At 39.1% G+C, this 23983-nt stretch overlaps 1 protein-coding gene across 1 annotated transcript; it reads right to left on the bottom strand.

Annotated features, from left to right (window-relative positions):
- Positions 1 to 14521: 14521 nt before the first annotated feature.
- LOC122700940 (olfactory receptor 2B11) lies at positions 14522 to 15563 on the bottom strand. The gene has a single exon (XM_043913963.1). The coding sequence runs from the start codon at positions 15544 to 15546 to the stop codon at positions 14590 to 14592; it is 957 nt and encodes a 318-aa protein (XP_043769898.1). The 5' UTR covers positions 15547 to 15563; the 3' UTR covers positions 14522 to 14589.
- Positions 15564 to 23983: the final 8420 nt, after the last annotated feature.

Genomic DNA, 23983 nt, shown 5'->3' on the forward strand with positions numbered 1-23983 from the left:
TGTTCCTTTTCCCTTCTCATGTGCGTTTTATAGTATTTCAGCCCAAGTTTTATCACAGCCTGAGCAAGGGTATAAATGACTTACCTCCAGGACACCATGGTCGTTGAAGAAGGGTTGGAATTAGAGACCTGTCTTTATTAGCATCCTGGGCACAGAATCATGAAGAGATGACAGTACTAGTGCTGTGGAAATTTCCTGCCTATTTCAGGAAGCCTCAGCTTGCTGAGACTGATGAGGCAACTGGGACTCCCTTCCCAGAAGAAAAGCAGCTTTGTGTCTGAATGTCTCCTATGGTGAGCTCTCCATCACCTTGGGACCTAACCATATCTGCTTCTAGTTATTCGAGATGGAAAATTTATAGGTATCCACCTTAAGGGACTTTCCCCCTGTCTTTCCATTCATCTAAGTTAGATTTTACTGTTTTTAAACCATTCAGTAAGCAGAAACTCAATAAATCCTATTGACCTTGGAGCCTTCTCAGTTTGGGTCCCATTCTCATGCTTTCCCTAGTCTGGTGTTTGGATTCAGAATCTAGTGATTTCTTCCTCATGGACAAAAATGTAAAGATACTCAGAAAAGACTTTGGGATTCAGGAGAAAGTATTTCATATATATATATATATATATAGTATATATATATACACACATATACATACATACATACATACACACATACATATATACATATGTATATATAAATATACATATTTACTTCATGAATATATATTTCATTCATTTCATGAATATATATTTCATATATATATATATACACACATATATATGTATATTCTAAATTATATGTATCCTTCAACTGGTGGGTCATCTTTGTGTTTACAATACTGACCGAAATATTTTTAAAAATTCTGTCAGCTGAAAAGTGCTACTGTGGCAAAAAAGTTTGTTTAGGTTTTCTGTAAGATGTTAAGGAAAAACTCAAATGACTTTTTGGTCAACCAAGTATTTTTTTTTGTAACCAAAAATTGTTTATAAGTGTAAATTAAAAATTTTGATATGGAAACTGAAAAATGTGAAAAGTAGTTGAACACATGCACAAAATAAATTATATATGTCCTTATAGAAGAAAATTCAAGTATATTGTATGCGTGCGTGCTAAGTTGCTTCAGCTGTGTCTGACTCTTGGGACCCCATGGACTATAGCCTGCCAGGCTCCTCTGTCCGTAGGATTCTCCAGGCAAGAATACTGGAGTGGGTTACCAAGTCTTTCTCCTGGGGGGAGAAGGGGATCTTCCAGACCCAGCGACTGAAACCACGTCGTTTGCATTGGCAGGAGGGTTCTTTACCACTAGTGCCACCTGGGAAGCCCCCTCATGTATATTGAGTTTATGTAAAAAGAAGCATTAAACTTTCTCATTCTAACTCCATTCTGTTTTCCTGCAGTAGTCGCCATCATAGTTTTAAGTATGTACATAAGGACAAATGCAAAGCCAACTATATACATATTTTTTTTCCTAAGAAAGAAAGATAGCGCTAAGTCGTGTCCAATTCTTGTGATCCCACGGACTGTAACCTGCCAGGCTCCTCTGTCCATGGGATTCTCCAGGCAAGAATACTGGAGTGGGTTGCCATTTCCTGCTCCAAGGGATCTTCCCGACCCAGGAATTGAACCCAGGTTTCCTGCATTGCAGGTAGATGCTTTACTGACTGAACTATACAGATGAGAAGCTTCTTTTTTTCCTATGGTAGAGACAAATGATAGGCTGAAAAACATCAAGGGGGAAAGATCTATCTGTAGGTTTTCTCTTTCTCTTACTTCATAGCATGAGGTACAAAAAAGTTTACAAAAGCCAAAATCCACAAAATGCTAGAAGGGAAGTGCTGTGTTTCTAAAAAGCACAAACGTATTTCTTAAGTTTCCATCTCAGGTCAGTTATCACTTAGTTATCATTTAGACACCTGTGAATATTACCATATTTCTTAGGCACTCCATTTCCTCTTCCTTAATACTGTGGCCTTGGACTAGAGGATGCCTGCACCTTTCCTTTGCCACTTAGATTTTGTTATGGCTACACATCAAGTAATTACTAATAACAACGACTTACATAATACAAATGCCAATGCCTGAAATAAAAACATATCTGAATAGTGAACGCATATTTTGGTACCATTGTGAAACCAGGGTTTATATATCTATAGGAAAAACTGAGAAGTTATCAATATAGCTGTTTCTGGTTGCTGCCTACCCATTTTCATCTCCTTCATTTGGTTCTGTAAAAATATGTAGGTCTGGGGTACTAGGAAAAACTCTTCTCATGCACCAAATTGTCAGGCCACAGGGTGGGTTAGGAGGTAGATTAGACAGGAAGGCTGGGGAGTGAACTTTGCCTTGACCAACAGAGAGACCAACATCCTAGAACATAACCACCAAAGTGCTTGGTTACGTTGCATTCTCCTCTCACGCTGAAGTTGTTTAGTTGGGAAACTACACTGAGAGACTGAGAAGAAAGTAAGGAGGGCAAAGACAAATACCTTGCAGGTAATGAAGAGAATGAGGGAGTGCATGACTATATATGGGGGGAAAAGATGGAAAATGGTCATTTCTTGTTGAGTTTTGTCTTCTGCTTCTGTAGTCCTTTCTTTTTAAAAAGTATATATTACTTTAATTAATTTATTTATTTGACTGCATGGGGATCTTTAATCTTCATTGTGGCATGCAGAATCTTTAGTTGCAGCATGCGAACTCTTCGTTGCAACACGTGGTATCTAATTCCTTGACCAGGGATCAAACCCAGGTTTGATCTTAGTAACTTAGTAACTCCCCTGCATTGGGAACATGGAGAATTAGCCACTGGATAATCAGAAAGTCCCTGCTTCTGTAGTCTTAAATTGGAAAAGTTTGAATGTGTATCCTTTTCCTATTTGCTCTTGTGGAACACCACACCAAGCCAGAGCTCCTGACTCTGATTCTTTGGGACCATGCAGATGTCAGTGAAGAACCATTTAGTAGAGTGCTGCCTAAATTCCTGACCCTCAAATAATCATGGCCACATTTTCCATTTAGTTTTTTATCTTTTACATAGATTCTATGGTTCTTAAAGTTTTAATCATAATTATCAAGTAATTATTCCATATATATATAGAAATTATGTTATATAAACCAATGAAATAAAATATTGAATGTAGAAATAAAGCTACACATATAGGGTCAAGTTATTTTTGACAAGAGTACCAAAATTATTCCATATGGAAAGGCTAGAACAATTTCCAGGAAACTTTGTTGAGAAACTGAATTTTGCTGTTCAGTCACTAAGTCGTGTGTGACTCTTTGACCCCATGGCCTGCAGCATTCCAAGCTTCCCTGTCCTTCACTCTCTCCCACAGTTTGCTCAAATTCATGTCCATTGAGTCGGTGATGCTATCTAACTATCTCATCCTCTGCCACCTTCTTCTCCTTTTGCCTTCGATCTTGTCCAGCATCAGGGTCTTTTCCAGTGAGTCAGCTCTTTGAATCATGTGGCCAAAGTATTGGAGCTTCAGCTTCATCATCAGTCCTTCCAATGAATTTGCAGGGTTGTTTTCCTTTAGGTTTTTAAAGATAAATGTCAAGGTTAAGAATGGTTTCTTTACACCACTGAAACAGCAGATGCTTCAACCTCAGTGGGGAAGCTCTAGGGTACCAGGAATCACTGGGAAGAAAAAATGCATCTCAAATATTTCAGAGGAATGTTCTAAATAGGCAAATCTATAGAGACAGCAAGTAGATGGTTGCCTAGGACTAGGGGTGTGGTGGAATGAACTTTTAGCAGTGTGATGACTAAGGGGAGTGAGCATTCTCTGAAGTAAAGAAATCTAAAATTGTGATGAGTTTACAAATCTGTGAATATACTAAAAGTCATTGAATTTTCCATTTTTTCAGTTTTATTGAAAATAGTTGACATACTTCACTATACATGTTCAAGGTGTACAGCTTGATGGTTTGATTTATATATGTGTGAAATGATTACCACAATAGATTGAATAATGCCGGGGTCCAGCCTCGGCAGGATCCAGGGGTACCCTCAGGATGAACGGCGTCGGCGAGAGAAAGAGAGAGAGAGAGAGAGACCAGACTGGGGATTTGCAGCAGAGTCTGGCAAATCTTTATTTTTTTTACAGTAGCTTTTATATTCTAAGTTAGTACATTTTTAAGGGGAAGATAGTTTAATGTTACATCGGCTCATCCTTCACGAAACCAGGGTGTTTTCTGCATACTTCTTTGTGAGAGTCTTGTACATTATCTTCTGGCCTTGGGGCCTATTGACATTTTATGACCTAGGTGAACGCAAAGCTGTTTTCCGTAATCTATTCTTTAATGAACACAAAGGTCAGTCCTTTTGCAGAAGTTATCAGTTAAATTTATCTAAAAGGTTTACCACACAAAGACTCTGCAGCTCCAGTGAGGCAGCCCCTGTTTAGCATTCCTGGTTAAAATTAACAATTCTAAACTCTTATTTTTCTAAATCTTTAACTCTAACCACTTTTAGAATAATATTTTTGTGTTCTCTAATAGGACTTCCTCACCCCCGAAGGGCTCTGTGCCTATTAGGGCCCTTTGTGTGATCAGGTTCTTATGATTAAGGTGTCGTGAGCAGTCATGTGCATTAGTACGCATTTGCCAAGCAGGCTAGAATGTCAGCAAAGGGGTCTAAATTGAAACACTCCTTTCATCCTGGATAATCTTATAGGATACCACCCTCCGGCGGACACATTAATTAAAGTTCTAAATTGATTCTGTTTGGAAAGAGATCGGGGAAGGCCTTCTACCCGTGTCACAGAAATTAGGGAGTAGTCTAATATAACAAGCATTAGAAAGACAGAGATCATCTTTAAGGTGAGCGCCGGGGCAGCTTTTCGAAATCCCGGAAGTCCTGATCTGCCTTGCTTGTCAGGTCTTCTCCTCACGACCTTGTCATGGGTGGGATCTCGTGTGCTGGCTCCTGGCACAATAACATCCGTCTTCTCATATAGAAACAATAAAAAAGAAGGAAGAAGAAGGAATAAAAATCACTGTGTTGAAAACTCTTAGGTCTACTTTATTAGCAACTTTCCTATATAGCATACAGCCATGTTAGCTATAGTCATCATGTTGTACGTTGCATTCTTTTTTTTTAAATTTATTTTAATTAGAGGCTAATTACTCTACAATATTGTAGTGGTTTTTGCCATACATTGACATGAATCAGCCATGGGTGTACATGTGTTCCCCATCCTGAAACCCCCTCCCCACCCCATCCCTCAGGGTCATCCCAGTGCACCAGCCCTGAGCACCCTGTCTCATGCATTGAACCTGGATTGGTGATCTAGTTCACATATGGTAATATACATGTTTCAATGCTATTCTCTCAAGTCATCCCACTGTACACTGCATTCTTATTACTTAGTTATCTTATAACTGGAACCTGGTATCTTTTGGCCCCCATTCTCCAGTTCCCTCTCTCACCTCCTTCTTCCTCACCAGACACAAGTCTTACCTCTTTTTTCTATGAGGTTTTATTTTTATTTCGATTCTACATATAAATAAGATTAGATATAATGTTTGTCTTTTTTGGTCTGATATATTTCACTTAGCATAATGCCTTCAAGGTCCATCCAGATCACAATTGGCAGGACTTTCTCATTATTTATGGCTGAATAATTTCATTATCTCTATCTATACTTACATTTATGTCACAACTTCTTTATCCATTTTTCCATTGATAGACCCTTAGACTGTTTTGGAGTCATAGCTATTGTAACTAACGCTGCTATAAACATAACTGCAAATATGTTTTTGAGTTAGTGCTTTCATTTCTTGGATATATTCCTATCCCAGAAGTGGAGTTTCTGGATCATATGGTAGTTTTATTTTTATATTTTTGAAGAACCTCAGTAGTGGCTAAAAAATTTACTATTACACCAATAGTTCACAAATCTTCCCTTTTCTCCACATTCATGCCAGTCTTTAGCCCTTGTCTTTTGATGATGGCTATTGTAACAGGTGTGAAGTGATAGCTTACTGTGACTTTGATTTGCATTTCCCTAATGACTAGTGAGGACTTCCCTGGTGGCTCAGACGGTAAAGTGTCTGTCTACAATGTGGGAGACCTGGGTTTGATCCCTGGGTCAGGGAAGATTCCTGGAGAAGGAAATGGCAACCCACTCCAGTACTCTTGCCTAGAATATCCCATGGATGAAGGAGCATGATGTTGATGGGGTCGCAAAGAGTCGGACATTACTGAGTGACTTCACTTCACTTAATGACTAGTGATGTCGAGTATCTTTTCATGTACATTTTGGCCTTTCATATACTCTACTCAAGTTCTTGCCAATTTTTAATTGGGTTATTTGTTTTTTTTTTTTTTATTAAGTTGTACAAGTTCTTTATATGTTTTGAATATCAACCCTGTGTTAGATATATTGTTTGCAAATATTTTCTCCTATTCCTTAGGTTGTCTTTTCATTTCACTGATGGTTTCTTTTGCTGTGCAGAACATTTTCAGTTTCACTTGTTTGTTTTTAAAATTTTGTAGCTTGTGCTTTAGGTGGCATATTGAATTGTGCATTATAAATGAATGAATTGTGTGATATGAAGTAACACCTCAATAAAACTGTTGGCTTTAAGCATAAAAGAAGTATATCTCAGAGGGTTATTTTGCTACATGTTTTTCCTGAAGATTTAGTCCTTTGACATTTTCTCTCATCATAGAGGATTTTTTAAAACTTAGATTTTTATCCTTAAAAAAATGGATGTTATGTAGTAAACTATTCACTGCAATACTTTTCCAGGTGGAGAGACTGCTTCAAACTACTGCCTTTCCTGGTGGACACAGTGGGGGGGTGACATTCCCCCATGGCATGGCTGACACTGAGTGTGAGAGAGGATGACAATGAATTCTATTCATGGATATTCAGGCAATGATCTGAAATGCATTAATAAGGATGCATTTTTAGTTACTCTGCTGACTTGCTTCTATGTCCAACCTTGACATATTATGAAGTCTATACTCCACTAATATTGGTTTCACTTTTTTCTACACTGATCCTATGCACTCTCTGTATTGTCTTTGCCCTCTTTGAGTACAGTCATGATAGAAACCAGACCAGTTGTTTTAACAGAGGAAATTGAACATGAGGAATGGTTAGATTAGGGATTGTCCACTTGACAAGAGAGAAAAAAACAAAAGTTTCATGGGGGAAGCAACTTCAGTCAGCAGGTAAGTTGGATTTATTGGATCTTTGGAGGAGGGTCCCATGGGGTTGAATCTCAGCCTCTGAGAAAGGAAAGCTGCTGGGTTGATGTTGGTGTTCCAGAGGGATATGAAGGTCTGGTTCTTCAACTATTGCATACCGGAGTCAGCTGCTGCCTCTGGAATAAGCTGCTGAAGCTGAGGTAAAGCAGTGTTGCTGAGATGAATTTGAGACATATAAGAAAGCAGGATGAAATAGTCATTCTGTCTCCTTTAGCCTGACTACCATGCTTCTAACTGGAAGAGTTTACAGGAAGCAGCCAACCAGTAAGAAGCCTTTTACTCAGAGTCCCAGTTCTGCAAAGAGGAATGCAGAGGAGTCAACTTGACATTGAGAGGCAATAGCTTTATAGCCAGCACAGTCCTATCTAGGATGCAGTGTGAATAAAAATAAGTGAACATGAGAATTGAGTATGTGTGCCAAGAGATGACCAAGGGAGGTTTCAGGAGTTGGGGATGAGGAAATGGGACTAGGAGAATTTTTGGTGTGTCTCTTTTAGTTCATCAAGGAAGATTTCCTAAAATAGATGATATTGATGTTCAAAGGAAGAAAATGATAAATCTCAATATACTTGGGGTAAGACCATGATTCTAATTTTCGTGGTGTGTGTTTCACACATTATATAGTTGAAACAGCAAGACCCTAGGGTCCTTGCCCCTACCTCCACCATGTTCTCAGCTTGCCTTTCTCTGTGGAAAAACGTTAGGCAAATAATAAGGTTAATCAGAGAAATGAGAACATACAGAAACAAAGGAAAACAGACAAAGGAGACTAAATAATAATAGTTTAGTCATTAAGCATAGTCAAGGACCTTTAGCTCCTTCTCAGAGGCTATAGATAATATTCTGAGTCATGTCCTGTGAGCTGTTTTATAGATATTGAAACATCTACCCTGTGGACAAGTTATTACATAATGACCAGACTGTAGTGGTGACAAAACCTGCCGCAATTCTGATAACTGGCCTCAAGGAAATGGGAACAAACTGACCCTGAAACCAAAGATCAACTGTACTTAAAATAATCAAGATAAGGGGGGAAGGGACAGTTAGGGAGTTTGAGATAGACATGTACACACTGCTGTACTTAAAATGGGTAACCAACAAGGACCTACTGTATAGTACATGGAACTCTGCTCCATGTTATGTGGCAGCCTGGAAGGCAGGGGAGTTTGTGGAAGAATGGATACATGCATATGTGTGGCTGAGTCCCTTCACTGTTCACCCGAAACAGTCACAGCATTGTTTGTTAATCAGCTATATCCCAATATAAAGTAAAAAGTTAAAGCAAATAAACAAGCAAAAACAATTAAGATGATGCTGGTTGGACTACCAATGACCAATTTCAAGATGACTGCCAGAGCTGACTGTGCTGTTTCTGCCAGGGGAGTTGGCCTTAGGACAGGCATCCACTTCCTCCACCTCCAACCTGTTGCCAGTCTCTGAAACAAAGCAATTTTTCACTTCCAACAACCTGACCTCTTTCATGACTTTTGAGCAGCAAGCAGCCAAACCTGAGCTCAGCAATATAGTGAACAGATATCCTTGAGGTGAAGGGGAATGAAAAAAAAAATTGTCAGGATGTGCCAAAAGTAATGTCTATTCTCAACATCTCTCAATGTCATTGGTTGTTACTATGCTCTCGAGATGGCCAAGTGTGATGAACTTGAAAATATTAATATAAACCATGCTGCATAATTGTATTATAAAATGCCAGACCTGTCATTTTCAGTAAAATAAGCACATAGAGAAACACTGTGATGACTTAACTGTACCTCCACCCTGAGAATAAAATGAGAGTAATAAGATTTACATGTTTATGTGATATAACATAAAATGGTTATCCTTATGCTGGAGAATTTGGCTGGAATTTATGTAGAATGAAAATATAGTTTTCTCATCAGCTGGAAAAAGGATGCTGCATTAGACTCTTATGTCTTGAATCAGTCTTTACAACTGAAATGTGGATACAGGAGACAAGGATGAGCAGAGGAAGAACTAGTGTCTGATGGATGGAGAGGCATCATAGGAGATGAAACTAAGAGAAAGGACAAGGATAAGCATATGTTTTATTATAAACTTGGATTTTTCCTGGAATATATTGAGTTCCAAAGGCATTTAAAAAGTGAAAGCACTTGAAAAAGTCAAATTTGTGTGCTTAACTTATATGATTTTTAAAACATCTGATAATTGCTAATGGGGGAAACATTGGAAGATTGTTGTAATTCTTTAGAGGAATAAAGAATTAAAACATTTAATTTTATTTATTTTATCTTCATGGACTAAGAGTGACCTGATTAGACCTTTGGGTCTGCTAAATGATTAATGTCAGAGATAAGTGACACACATAAGCTGGCTTAAAACTCAACATTCAAAAAACTAAGATCATGGCATCTGGTCCCATCACTTCATGGCAAATAGATGGGGAAACAATGGAAATAGCAGCAGACTTTGTTTTCTTGGGCCCCCAAATCACTGCAGAAGGCAACTGCAGACATGAAATTAAAATATGCTTGCTCCTTGGAAGAAAAGCTATGACAAACATAGATAGCATATTAGAAAGTAGAGACATCACTTTGCCAACAAAGATTCATGTAGTCAAAGCTATGGTTTTTACAGTAGTCCAGTATGATGTGAGAGCCAGACCATAAAGAAGGCTGAGTACCAAAGAATTGATGCCTTTTAATTGTGGTGCTGGAGAAGACACTTGAGAGCCTCTTGCACTGCAAGGAGATCAAATTAGTCAATCCTAAAGGCAATCAATCCTGAATATCCATTGGAAGAACTGATGCTGAAGCTGAAGCTCCAATACTTTGGCCAACTGATGTGAAGAACCAATTCATTGGGAAAAATTCTGATGCTGGGAAAGATTGAGGGCAGGAGAAGGGGGTGACAGAGGATGAGATGACTGAATGGCATCATAGACTGAATGGACATGAGTTTGTCCAGGAGACAGTGAAGGACAGCGAAGCCTGGCATGTTGCGGTCCATAGCGTCACAGAGTCAGACACAACTTAGCAACTGAACACAACAACAACAAAACCATAATTAAAAAAGATACATGCACTCCAGTGTTCACTGGAGCACTATTTACAAGTCAGGACATGAAAGTAACTGAAAAGTTCATTGACCAAGGGATGGATAAAATAGGATGTGGTACATATATATAATACAATGGAATATCACTCAGCCACAAAATATAAGTAATGCTGTTTGTAGCAACATGGATGGACCTAGAGGTCATCATAGCCAGTGAAGTAAATCAGAGAAGGACCCATAGCATATGATATCACTTATATCTGGAATCTAAAAAATGATACAAATGAACTTATTTACAAAACAGAGAGTTACAGATGTAGAAAATAATTTTATGGTTACTAGAGGGTCACGGAACAAGGAATAAATAGGGAGATTGGGATTGACATACACAGACTACTGTATGAAATAGATATACCTACTGGATAGTACAGGGAACTACTCAAAACTACGTAATGGCCTATATGCGAAACAGTCTAAAAATGATTCACTGAGCTGTGCGGCAGAAACTAGCACAATATTGTAAATCAATTATAATCCAATAAAAATAAACAAAAATAAAAAAGAAATGTGTCATGGAAACCCTAGAGTTAGTCATTCTTTTTTCTATACAAAACCCAATAATTAACGATTCTGCAAGACAATATGGCTAACAACTACCTGAATATTTTGCAAACCCCATATTTAGTGTGTGAAAAACCTTTATTAATCAAAGGCTGACCCTCTATAGGTGGCAGTGAAATTTTAGAATATATATTACCAAGCTTTCTTGAGGAAGATTTTGATATTCTGCTGACTTTTTTGTTCACTTGACGAGGGTGTCTACTCAGGATAGACACTTTGAGACACCAGGTTAGATATTGAGTCATTTTGAGTAAAGTGTCCAAGATGTGACCATTGAAGACCATGGCTTTGCTCTTAATTGGCAACATATAACAACTACATCCAAGAACCTCTTAAAGAGTCTCTCTATATTCACAGTACAAACCAATATATTTCCAAATCTTTCTTGGGAAAATGATATTTTTGAAAGAGTACATGAACAGCACACACATTCTATCATTTCCTTTTCATAAGTCTTCCTCATTTTTCTACAAAGTAGTTACAAAGGCAGAGGAAAGTGAATTTCAAGAAGTTTACTGTAAAACAAAGCAGAGAACCAAGAGCATATAAAATATTTAGAGTCTTGTGTTTCATTATAAAAATTTACCTATATTTTTATATCTAACATGTCAGTTGATTGTAATATAAGCATGTTTTAATTTACTTCTTAGTTGAATTATTTAAATATTTTCCCCTAAAATGTTGCATAACATTGATGCTTCTGGAAAATTCACCATGTTTATCTGTGGCTTTATATAACTAATATTGAATAGTCTAGGGGTCCCTGGTATTCTAGTTATCGATGGCTGCCTGACACGGCCCTCTGCTGTCCCACCCAGAGTAAAATTTAGTGGCTTAGAATAATAACTATTTTATTGCTAAGTCACTTCTGTTCTGTCCAGCTCTTTGCAATCCTATGGACTGTAGCCCACCAGGCTTCTTTATCTCACCATTTTATGGGTTAGGAATTTGAGCAGAGCTCAGCTGGGAGGGAGACTCGTCTGCTCCATGTTATGTCTATGAAGGTCACTGGATGGTCTTTAACTAGTGGGCAGGTCTAGGGTGGTTCCGCTCAGGTGTAGCACAGCTGGCTGGAAGCCTCGTTAGTTTTGTATAGTAGGATTTACCTTCAGTCTCCCTAGCAAGGCTGTCTTAGGGTAGCTGGACTTCTTACCTAGGGATTTTAGGGACCCAGAAAGAGTATTATTATCTGGAAGCTGCCAGGTTTTTCTTACAATCCTATCTTTATTTATTTATTTAGAAAAAGCTTTATTTTGTATTGTGTATAGTCAGTTAACAATGTTGTGATAGTTTCAGGCCTGAACAAGGAAGGGACTTAGCCAAACATATACACGTATCCATTCTGCCCCAAACTCGCCTCCCATCCAGGCTGCCACATAACGTTGAGCAGAGTTCTCTGTGCTATACATTATGTCTTTGTTGGTTATCCATTTTAAATATAGCAGTGTGTACATGTCCATCCCAAACTCCCTAATTATCCTTCCCCCCTTACCTTTCCCTCAGCAACCATAAGTTCATTCAAATGGTCAAACAAGTCACTAATGTCAGTCCTCATTTAAAAAGAAAATTAGTCTCCATCTCTCATTGCAAGATAGAAAAGACCTTGAGATCATCTTTAATCTAGCATCTCTTTTGAGAAACTTAATACTCTCAATGTGTTCTAGAATTACGTCAGTTCATTTCATAGCTATATGTGTGGATTGACTTTCTTCCATGTCACATTGCTTTGTTGAATTGGATCTGTGTCATTAGGAAAAATGAGAAGAGTAAGCTCTCATGCATCATTATGTATGTTCACTATTACCCAGTGGCTGCTATATGGTTGCCCTGGGGGAAAAATCCTTTGTCGTCTTGGTACCAGGAATAGTCATGATTTTTTCACTTTTTCACTCCTCTTAAATCAAATGCTTTAGCTTTGTGATTCGTATTCCTTTTTTTGTCCTTACTGTAGAAGGACTTCTTCAATTTTGCTTTTTCCTAGTTTTTATACATTATTTATATTAGTACTATTATACATTACTTCTTATGCTTGCTTATTTGGCATATGCATGGCAGGGGGATAAATGAATGAATTAAATTTAAATAAATCTAGAACAGGAAAAAACAAAATACAAATATAAAGTTCTAACATTAGAGCTTTATAATGACAAGTTCTAACATTATTATCTGCTCTACGACTAACAGAAGTGGCCCACACAGTTCTGGTTTAGTTCTGGTCTCAGTTCTCTCATTTACTGGAAGGACCTTGGCCAAGCTATTGCAACCTCTCTAATAATCAATTTATTTTATGACAATGAAGAATCATAAGGGTGATTATATTATAAAGTTATTTGCAGATTAAACAAGATGGTCTGTGTAAATGCACTTAATTTAGTACTTACATCTTGGAAGTCTTCTACAAATATTAGCTACTGCAATAAACTTGAACTTGTTATTTAAAATTTTTATTGTCATTAATTATGATTGTATTTATACCCTGTGTTCTCAATTAGAGTGCATTCCCTTTTTTGGATAAGAGATTATGCCATTTTTTTTTTGTACTCATAGAACCAATACAGAGTCTTATATACTCACAATACATATGCTTGTACCAATTCTCAGTCAATGGTGGAAAAACTTTCTATAGAAAAAAACTTAAACTCGAAAAAAGCACCATCTAAAACAGGAATAAGAAAGCAATCTACTTCAGTTTTTGAATTTTTTCAAAGGCACATATAATTTATGGAGATTTAAATATATGGAGAAGAGCATAAATTAAAGTAGTATAAGATTGGCTTAGTTTCACCTTATTTATGCTTAGAAGTAGTGGGAAAAGGAAGAAAGTTTAGAAAGAGACAAATGGGAGAAGCAGAAGAAAAACAGGAACATGAGAAGGGGAAAAGATCAGGAAATTAGAAGCTAAATAATTCAACAAATACTTACTGGACATCAGTTCAGTTCATTTCAGTTGCTCAGTCATGTCTGACTCTTTGTGACCCCATGGACGCAGCATGCCAGGCCTCCCTGTCCATCACCAACTCCTGGAGTTTACTCAAACTCATGTCCACTGAGTCAGTGATGCCATCCAACCATCTCATCCTCTATTGCCCCCTTCTTCTCCTGCCTTCAATCTTTCCCAGCATCAGGGTCTTTTCAAATGAGTCAGTTCTTTGCATCAGATGGCCAAAATATTGGAATTTCAGCTTCAACATCAGTCCTTCCAATGAATATTCAGGACTGATTTCCTTTAGGATGGACTGGTTGGATCTCCTTGCAGACCCTAGGACTCTTAAGTCTTCTGCAACACCACAGTTCAAAAGCATCAATTCTTCAGTGCTCAGCTTTCTTTATGGTCCAACTCTCACATCCATACATGACTACTGGAAAAACCATAGCCTTGACTAGATGGACCTTGGCAAAGTAATGTCTCTGCTTTTTAACATGCTGTCTCGGTTGGTCATAGCTTTTCTTCCAAGGAGCAAGCGTCTTTTCATCAATTCTGTTTAAACTATTCCTAATTATGGCCTCTTAGAATTAAAGATCCTTGGGAAAGGTGGGACTTTAGATACTGTGAGAACACAGGAAGTGAGATACTTTGGGTAGGGAATTTGGGGCTCTCTCAAAAACAAGTACACTGTTTCGTTATTGACTCCTTAATGAAAAGTGCTCTGAGCACACAATACACCTGCCTCGTTTTCTCTAACCAATGGAAACTACCACGTCTCAGGTCTTTACCTTATGCAGAACCTCCAGATCCTTGCCAGAAGTCTTCTCAGAGCACCCTTCACATCCTTGTTCCTCAGGGTATAGATGAAGGGATTGAGGGTGGGGGTGATTATGGAATAGAAGAGGGAGATAAATTTGCCCTGCTCTTGGGAGTAGCGGGAAGGAGGTTGCAGGTACATGTAGATGGCAGGTAGGTAGAAGAGGGAGACCACCACCAGGTGGGAAGAACAGGTCCCAAAGGCTTTGTGCCGACCCTTGGAGGACTGGATTCTGAGCACTGCACGGGCAATGAAGCCATAGGAGAGAAGGATGAGAGCCAGGGGGACCAGCACAAAGAAGGCCACCAGCACCGCCAGCGTGGTGCCATTCACAGCTGTGTCAGTACATGATAGCTTGATCATGGCTGGCACTTCACAGAAGAAGTTGTTTAGCACCTGTCGCCCACAGAAAGGCAACTGCACTGTCAGGACCACTTGAACGAGGGAGTTGCCAAAGCCACTGAGCCAGGCCACAGCCACGAGCTGCTGGCAGAGAGGGCGGTGCATGATAATGGTATATCGGAGGGGCTCGCAAATGGCCACGTAGCGGTCCAGGGCCATGGCCGCCAAAACGATGCACTCGGTGCATCCCAACCAGTGGAAAATCGCATACTGTACTGTGCATCCGTTGTAGCTGATGGTCTTGCTGGAGCTGCCCATGTTGACCAGCATCTGAGGAACAGTGGTGGTGGTATAGCAGAGGTCCAGGAAGGAGAGGTGGCTAAGGAAGATGTACATGGGGCTGTGGAGCTGGGGATCCAGGCGGGACACCAAGATGATGGAAACGTTCCCCCACATGGCCAGCACATAGGACACTAGGAGGACCACAAAGAGAGGGAGTTCCAGCCATGGCCTGTCAGAAACACCCAGAAGGATGAAGTCCTTAGGGGGATCCCCCCAAATGCTTTGGTTGTCACTTCTCATGCTGAGGTATTTTCCAGCACCTGGGATGAATGAAGAAAGTTGGGATAAAATAAATAAATAAATGAAAAATTGTCTTCTCATTCCTGTGCTTGCTCTTGCTTTCACAGGTTCCACCTATCTGATTTTCCTTACCTCTTTGAAAGTGAAAGTGAAAGTGAAAGTCACTCAGTCTATCCAACTCTTTGGGACCCATGGACTGTAGTCCATGAAATTTCCAGGCAAGAATAATTGAGTGGGTGGCCATTCCCTTCTCTAGGGGATCTTCTCAACCCAGGGATCAAACCCAGGTCTCCCGCATTGCAGGCAGATTCTTTACCAGCTGAGCTATCAGGGAAACCCCAAAACAATGGAATAAGTAGCCTATTCCTTCTCTAGCAGATCTTCCTGACCCAGGAATCAAACTGGGGTCTCCTGCATTGCAGACGGATTCTTTACAAGCTGAGCAACCAGGGAAGCCTTACCTCTGTAGGGACACTGAAATATTGGGGAAATCAGAACCACGAGTTAGAAGAGTTACATATATGTCTTGCTCTCCTTCCTAGTCCGTGACCTTGACTATGCTATTTAATTTCTCTGAACTTTAATTTCTGCATCTGTAATGTGGGGAGAAAGTACCTGCTTCAACTACAGAGTCTTGAGGATGATAAAGAGACATTAGGTTTGTAAAAGCAATTTTCTTCCAGTTTGGTCGAAGTCTGCCATAACTCCCATCACTATTAGAAGGTTTGAATTCTCTCTACATACTCATTATCAGGGCACTGATCACTTTCTTAGGCATTCTTGCTTTACCTTTTGGAGGTGGTAGTGGAAGGGAGCTTAAAGGTGGTATAAAATAAGAATAAGAGCTTTATAAACTGATAAGGGGTTTATCGATAAGCACACATCCTACTCACCTCCTAAGGCTTATATTGCCTACCTGGCCCTCTGTACCATGCTGGTCTCTCCCCCCATGACGGCTCACACATGTGCAGCACTATTATTCACTTTGTCAGTAAATAAAAAGCACAGTCCAACATCTTTTGAGAGGAGGAGCTAAGTCATGCCCACCTTTGACTCAGTCACGTCAACTAATGAGACTCCAGAACATAGAATTCTAAGCAAATGGAGAAAAGTGTTGGTCAGCGTGAGGAACATAGCGCCTCAAGTTCTCTACTGAAGGATCCGATTGCCTCTGGAGAAAATAGTTTGACTGACATTTGAATTCCCTCTGTAATGTCTTTGCCAAGCAGCTGTTGCCTCTCGGAGTTGAAAGACACAACTGATTTGATTTCTAGATTCCGTCACAGCCAGAAAGCAACTGGGTTGCTATTTGCTGATTCAGGGGGCCTTACTACTGAGCTGCATCAATCTCCAAACTCCTGCACTCCCCGTAGGACTGTACACCCTCAAGTTCTTGGTGGAGATGATATAATCCATGAAACTATTGAAAGGGAGTTAAGTCCTGTGTCCAGGTAACCTATGAAGTATTCATTTGAAAATCATTCATACCAAATTCAGCTCAGTCATGTCCGACTCTTTGCGACCCCATGAACCGCAGCGTGCCAGGCCTCCCTGCCCATCACCAGCTCCCGGAGTCCACCCAAACCCATGTCCATTGAGTCGGTGATGCCATCCAACTATCTCATGCTCTGTCGTCCCCTTCTCCAATTTTATTAAAAATTGGTATTTTTAATGCCAATTATATTGTATTTTTAATTGGAGTATAATTGCTTTACAATGTTGTTTTAATTTCTGTTGTACAACAAAGTGGATAAACTATATGTATACATATATCCCCTCCGTCTTCAGCTTCCCTCCCCACTCCCCACTACCCCTCTAGGTCATCACAGAGCACCAAGTTGAGCTCCCTGTGTATACAGCAGCTTCTCTCTAGCTATTTATTTTACACATGGTAGTGTATTTTATATGTGTCAATCCTATTCTTCCAATTTATCCCAACCTTCCTTCCCCCCGACCCCATGTCCATTCTCTACATCTGCATGTTTGGTGCTTTATACATAAACTCTAAAATTCATAGAGATCTCTTCAGTCTAGATGAGGTAATAAACATATTTTCTCCCACCCCCACAGTCTTACATTCTAAAGAACTCTAATATATTTGAAAAGAACTCAAACTCTGGGGTTGAAATGGATAAATAAATGCAAATTACCTTTCTTCCTCTGCTTTTTCAAAACTATATAATGTTTCCTATAAAGTTTCCAATATTCTTGTGGAACATCCAATTGCTGCACTTCTCACCCCCATTCTATCAAAAGTACTTTTCGGATAGTTCTTACTGAATTTCATTATTTTGTCTCTAATGGGAAATCAGCACTCAGATTTTGATACATGAGTTGCAGCAGGGCAAAATCAAGTTTGCTCCCTTTTTAAAATGAAAAGTGATCATGTTCCTTTCCTTTCCTAATTTCTGACTCTAAGGTTTCCTCTCAGAACCTAAACTATACAAGAAAGGGAAACGTTGCAAGGATATTGAAAAAAGATAAAAGTATGGGGGTAGTGAAGTCACTCAGTCGTGTCTGACTCTTTGCGACCCTATGGACTATAACCCACCAGGCTCCTCCATCTGTGTGATTTTTCAGGCAACTCCAGTAGGAGTTGGTTGCCATTTCCTTCTCCATGAGAACTTCCCGACCCAGGGATCAAACAAACTTGGGTCTCCCACATTGCAGGCAGACTCTTTACTGTCTGAGCCACCCAGGAATCCTAAAAGTATGGAGGAAGAAAGAAAAATAGATACAGGCTATTGTAATAAAACATACAAATTATTCTTTTTTTCCAGATTTGGCTTGGCTTTATTTTTTATCTTATTTGATTAAGCTCTCAGTGTGTGTGAGATTCTTTAATAACAGCTTTACATGATTGACTTCCCTGGTGGCTCAGATGGTAAAGCATCTGTCTACAATGCGGGAGACCCAGGTTTGATCCCTGGGTTGGTAAGATCCCCTGGAGAAGGAAATGGCAACCAACTACAGTACTCTTGCCTGGAAAATCCCATGGACGGAGAAGCGTGATAGGCTACTGTCCATGGGGTTGCAAAGAGTCAGACATGACTGAGCCACTCCACTTTCCTTTCACTTTCACATGATTATTTTATTTAGGGCTTGAACAATCCAGTAAGGCAGATGTTTTCACTCCTGTTTTACTGTTAAGCAGACTGACTTGGGGAAGATAACTTGTCTACCTTAGATTATTTAGGTAGCAGCAAGTGATAATCAGTACTGAAAGCTATGATCTTAATCATTATTCTCTCTAGCACTTTGCTTTTTAATTTATTTTTTTAAATTAAGGTCTAATTGACATATAACACTATATTAGTTTCAGGTGTACAATATAATGATTCTATATTCATATATATTGGAAAATTATTACCATAGTAATTCTAGTTAACATTCTGTTCCCATATAGTTCCAATTTTTTCTTGTTTTTTTTAATTTTTTTTTTATTATTATTATTTTTTTTCCAGTGGGTTTTGTCATACATTGATATGAATCAGCCATGGATTTACATGTATTCCCAATCCCGATCCCCCCTCCCACCTCCCTCTCCACCCGATTCCTCTGGGTCTTCCCAGTGCACCAGGCCGGAGCACTTGTCTCATGCATCCCACCTGGGCTGGTGATCTGTTTCACCATAGATAGTATACATGCTGTTCTTTTGAAATATCCCACCCTCACATTCTCCCACAAAGTTCAAAAGTCTGTTCTGTATTTCTGTGTCTCTTTTTCTGTTTTGCATATAGGGTTATCGTTATCACCTTTCTAAATTCCATATATATGTGTTAGTATGCTGTAATGTTCTTTATCTTTCTGGCTTACTTCACTCTGTATAATGGGCTCCAGCTTCATCCATCTCATTAGGACTGGTTCAAATGAATTCTTTTTAATGGCTGAGTAACAATTTTTTCTTGTTATGAGAATATTTACAAATTACTCTCTCAGCAACTTTCAAATATACAGTACAGTATTACTAATTATAGTTACCATGATGCATGTTACATCTCCATTACTTATTTAATTTATAAGTGAAAGTTCATATCTTTTGACCTTGTTAGTCCATTTTGTCCATCTTCCCACCTCTGGCAATTACCAGTCTGTTTTCTGTGTCTATGAGCTTTTTTTTCTTCTAGTAGTTCACATATAAGTACAATCAATCATATGGTATTTTTGTTTCTCTAACTTAGTTCACTTAACATAATGCCCTCAAAGCCCATCAATGTTGTCACAAATAGCAAGATTTTATTCTTTTATGGTCCTGTAGTATTCCATGTGTATATATACCACATTTTCTTTATCCACTCATTCATTGATGGGTGATGGGTCATTTAGCTTGGTTCCATATCTTGACTATTGCAAATAATGCTGCAGTGGGTGTATATGTATATCTTTTTGAATTATGGGTATAGCTTGTTTTATTGAGGTTCACTTTATTGTCCTTTTCATTTATGACATTTTTTACAAGTTGAAAGTTTGCGGCAACCCTGAGCTGAAAAGTCTATTGGCATTATTTTTTTCAATAGCATATGCTCACTTCACATCTCAGTGTCACATTTTAGTAATTTTCACAATATTGCAAACTTTTTCATGATTATTTTATTTATTATGGTGATTCATGATCAGTGATCCTTGTCCTCTTTTTGTTTTTGGCTGCACCACATGGCTTGTGGGATCTTTGTTCCCTGACTGGGGACTGAACTCAGGCCCTTGGCAGTGAAAGAGCAGAGCCTTAACTGCTGGACCTCCAGGGAATTCCCTATGATCAGTGATCTTTGATATTACTGTTGCAAAACAATTATGACTCCCTGAAGGCTCAGATAATGGTTAGCCTTTTTTTTTTCCCCAGCAATAGAGCATTTTAAAATTAAAGTATGTACATTTTTTTAGACATACTTCTCTTACACTTTTAATAGACTACAATATAGTAACTTTTATATGCACTGGGAAACAAAAAAAATGTGTCATTTGTTTTATTGTGATATTTGCTTTATTGTTGTGGTCTGAAACAGAACCCACAATATCTCTGAGGTATGCCAGGGTTGTTTTTGGTTTCTTCAGATGAACACTGAAAAGTGGAATTTCTGAATTATATATAATTGTTCCACTTTTATTTTTTTCCATACCACTTACCATAGTGGCTGCACCCATTTACACTCCCACCAACAGTGAACAAGGGTGGCTTTTTCTCCATATCCTCACCAACAATTGCTGATTTCTGTTTTTGGTGACAGCCATTCTGACAGGTGTGAGGCGAAACTTCATTGTGGTTTGGACTTGCATTTCTCTGATGATTAGTGATGTTGAACACCTTTTCTTGCTGGCTGTTTATAATGTTTCCTTTGGATAAAATGTCTACTCAGGCCCTCTGCACATTTTAATTGAATTGATTTTTTTTCATTATTAAGTTGTATAAATTTATATACATATTTTGGATATTAATCCCTTATCAGTTATTATAATTTGCAAATATTTTCTCCTATTCAGTAAGTTGCCTTTTCATTTTGTTGGCAGTTTCTTTTGCTGTGCAGAAATTTAGTTTGATATAATCCCACTTGTTTAGTCTTGCTTTTGTTGTTTTTTTCTTCTAGAACTTTGCTTTTGTAAAAGCAGTTAGTGACTGGGAGAGCGGCAGCATTTGTGCAAATGACTAAGACAGAAAAGAACGCCAGAAAGAGAAGAGTAATGTCACAGGAGGGAGAGTGGTAAGGGAATTGAAGAGATTTTTTGTAATTTCCAGTTCAGTGTACCAGGCATTTCTGGATGAGCGTGTGTGCACGCTCACGTGCTCACGCACGCACGCGCGCGCACACACACACACACACACACACACACACACACACCCCTCAACTGCAAATCTGGGCTGTTTTACTTTACATCATATGCTTGATTTCATTATAGCTCAACCTCTACTTCTTTCATAAAACATCCTCACTGATCCTCACTATGGGTCATCCCCAGTAAAATCCCATAGACAGAGAGGTTTGAGGAGCATAGGTAACCATATCCTCACAAGAAGCCTGAGGCATGGTTTTTCAAAGTGTTTTACTTACAGAGATTATAAAACAAACAAACATTTCCTAGCAAACCATGAGAAAAGATAGGAAGTGAATCAGCACTGAACGAGTGCCACCACTTTGTGTACCAGACACTGTACATGGACTGTCTCATGTCCTACTTCAATAACTCGGAAAACAGAGACATTCACAAAGCTTAAGAACGTCTTTCTCATTCAGGTTGAAGCTGCAGTATGACTCCATGGGGTAAGATATTTAAGTCCATTGATACTGGTTCATCCAGAGGGTAAGTTACCTCCTCCTAAGCCCCCAGGTGTCATAACTGCTGAGCCAGGACATCACTGCCTCCAAAGTATGAATAATCCCCTTTTATATTCACAAAACTTTGTTAAATATTCTGAAAAATATTAAAGACCTTGCGTAAAGGAAAATCTTATAAGTGTTATGTTGTTAATAGTTTCCAATATGTTAATTTTTAATTTTGGCAGAGATTGTAATTTTTCTAAAAATGAGAATCTTACACATTGTGCCATTCAAAGCACTTAGCATGAGTAATGCGATTAAGTTGTGAAGTGATTACTGATTATGTTTATGAATCCAAAGGTCTCATTCTTCAAATAACTCCTTATTCCAGATAGTATGTAGAGTGCTGAGCTGCATGGGTTATTCTTTCTTGTGGTGTTGGGGTTGGGGTGGGGAGGAAGGAAGAAGAAGGAGCTGGAACTCAGTAGTGATGGGTCTCTAGGACCACAAAGAAGGGACACAAACCCTCACGGGGCGGGGGGCACCAGCTTCTGCAAGCAGACACATGTCACTGAGACAGGATAGCCTCTCCTGCATAAAGCTGGTCCCCCACCCATTTCCATTGACTTTTGATGTTCTCTTTATATTTCATTTTCCTGCTAAAATGCAGCTGGAAAGTTGCTGTCTCTGGGACTGTTTGGCTTTACTTGCTCTATTTTTTCTTTTTTCATGGCCATGCAGGGTTTAATATTGTTCTTGTGACTATGACTCAACATTGTCAAAAATATTCAGAGGCAGCATAAGTGAGATTGGAATCTCGTTTACTCTGGGCAACATCCGCTCTTCCTGAATATTGAATAGCTCATCTACCTAGAGGCAGGGGCAGCCTGTTCTGTTCCTGGATGTCTTTTCTAGCTTCTATGGTACACAGTATTATATATGCTGCTTAATGCTTGGCCACTTTTCATTGATCTGCCTGTCCTCTGTCCCACATCATCTTGGTCTCCATTGCAGACCAGTGTTCCTGATGCCACAGACTGACCCACCTCTACTGCATGGTGCAGGTTTTAGTTTGTCTAGAGTTAGGGGCTAACCTCTTACCCCCATGTTTCTCTGGCTTATACAGAGAGCTTGGTTAAGGAATGGAGGCTTTATTAGCCGCATGTGGTGCTTTTTGTTGGGGATGAAGCCACTGGAAACATTATGTTCTAGAAAGATACAACATGCTTTCTCTGATGAAGTTGCTAGGACTTTACCCTTACCTGAATCTTGCCCTCTGAGTAGATGTGGAGAGGTTATTCTTAGTCTAGGAGAAAAGACTGCCTTCCTTCACAATTGCTGTGGAGACTAAGTGCTTTCTGGGTGAGCTCCATGGATCTGCTATAGTCTTGGTCTCCAGAGTCCCTGCAGACATTTTTATTTGGTGGAGCAAGCTTATATGCTTATGTAGTGGAGGTTACCTCTGAGGATAAGACTTTAAGATGACAAACCTTCCTATGTCATGTTCCGTGCTCACTTCAGAATTATCCCTCAGATGAAATTTGACCTCATTGTCTCCATTTATTTCTAAAAGGGCTCTGTTCTTTCTCCCCAGACACTGAGAGAAAAACCTTGTTCTCCTCTGGCTTCTAAGTTATCCCTGATGTTTTGTTTAATTAGTATCTGAGGGGATATCTGATAATTGATGTAGTGTGAGAGTTTGGAGTACTTGCAATTAATGGTAAATCCTAGAAGACCAGAAGACCACAGAAAGTGGACCAATAATGAGGAATGAGAACTCTGTATTTTTAATTTTTTCAGGTAGCTCAGGACAACTTTAAAATCAGAGTGAAAGATTAATCTGTCTAGCACATAATTCAATTTGAAAGTGGACACTGAACAGTCTTCAGCACCAAACTCAGGTAGTCACTGTCTGTGTGACTTTGAGCAAGTTACTTAACTTCTATGTGCCTCACTCATGATCAGAAAACTACAGGAAACCCTCATGTCACCATTCAGTCTGTTACAAGTGCAAAATAAGTTGATTTTTATAAAGCATAAAGCACTCAGAACAGTGACAGGCACAGAGTAATAGCTTTGATTTTTTTTTTTTTCCTGACTACTACACATGGTTTCAACTGCCTGTTCTACTTGTCACATGGAAAGGATGGATAAAAACATCTTTTGGTAGGCAGCCAGTGTGAAGT

The sequence above is a fragment of the Cervus elaphus genome, chromosome 9, assembly GCF_910594005.1.
Source record: "Cervus elaphus chromosome 9, mCerEla1.1, whole genome shotgun sequence".
In the NCBI taxonomy this organism is placed as follows: domain Eukaryota; kingdom Metazoa; phylum Chordata; class Mammalia; order Artiodactyla; family Cervidae; genus Cervus; species Cervus elaphus.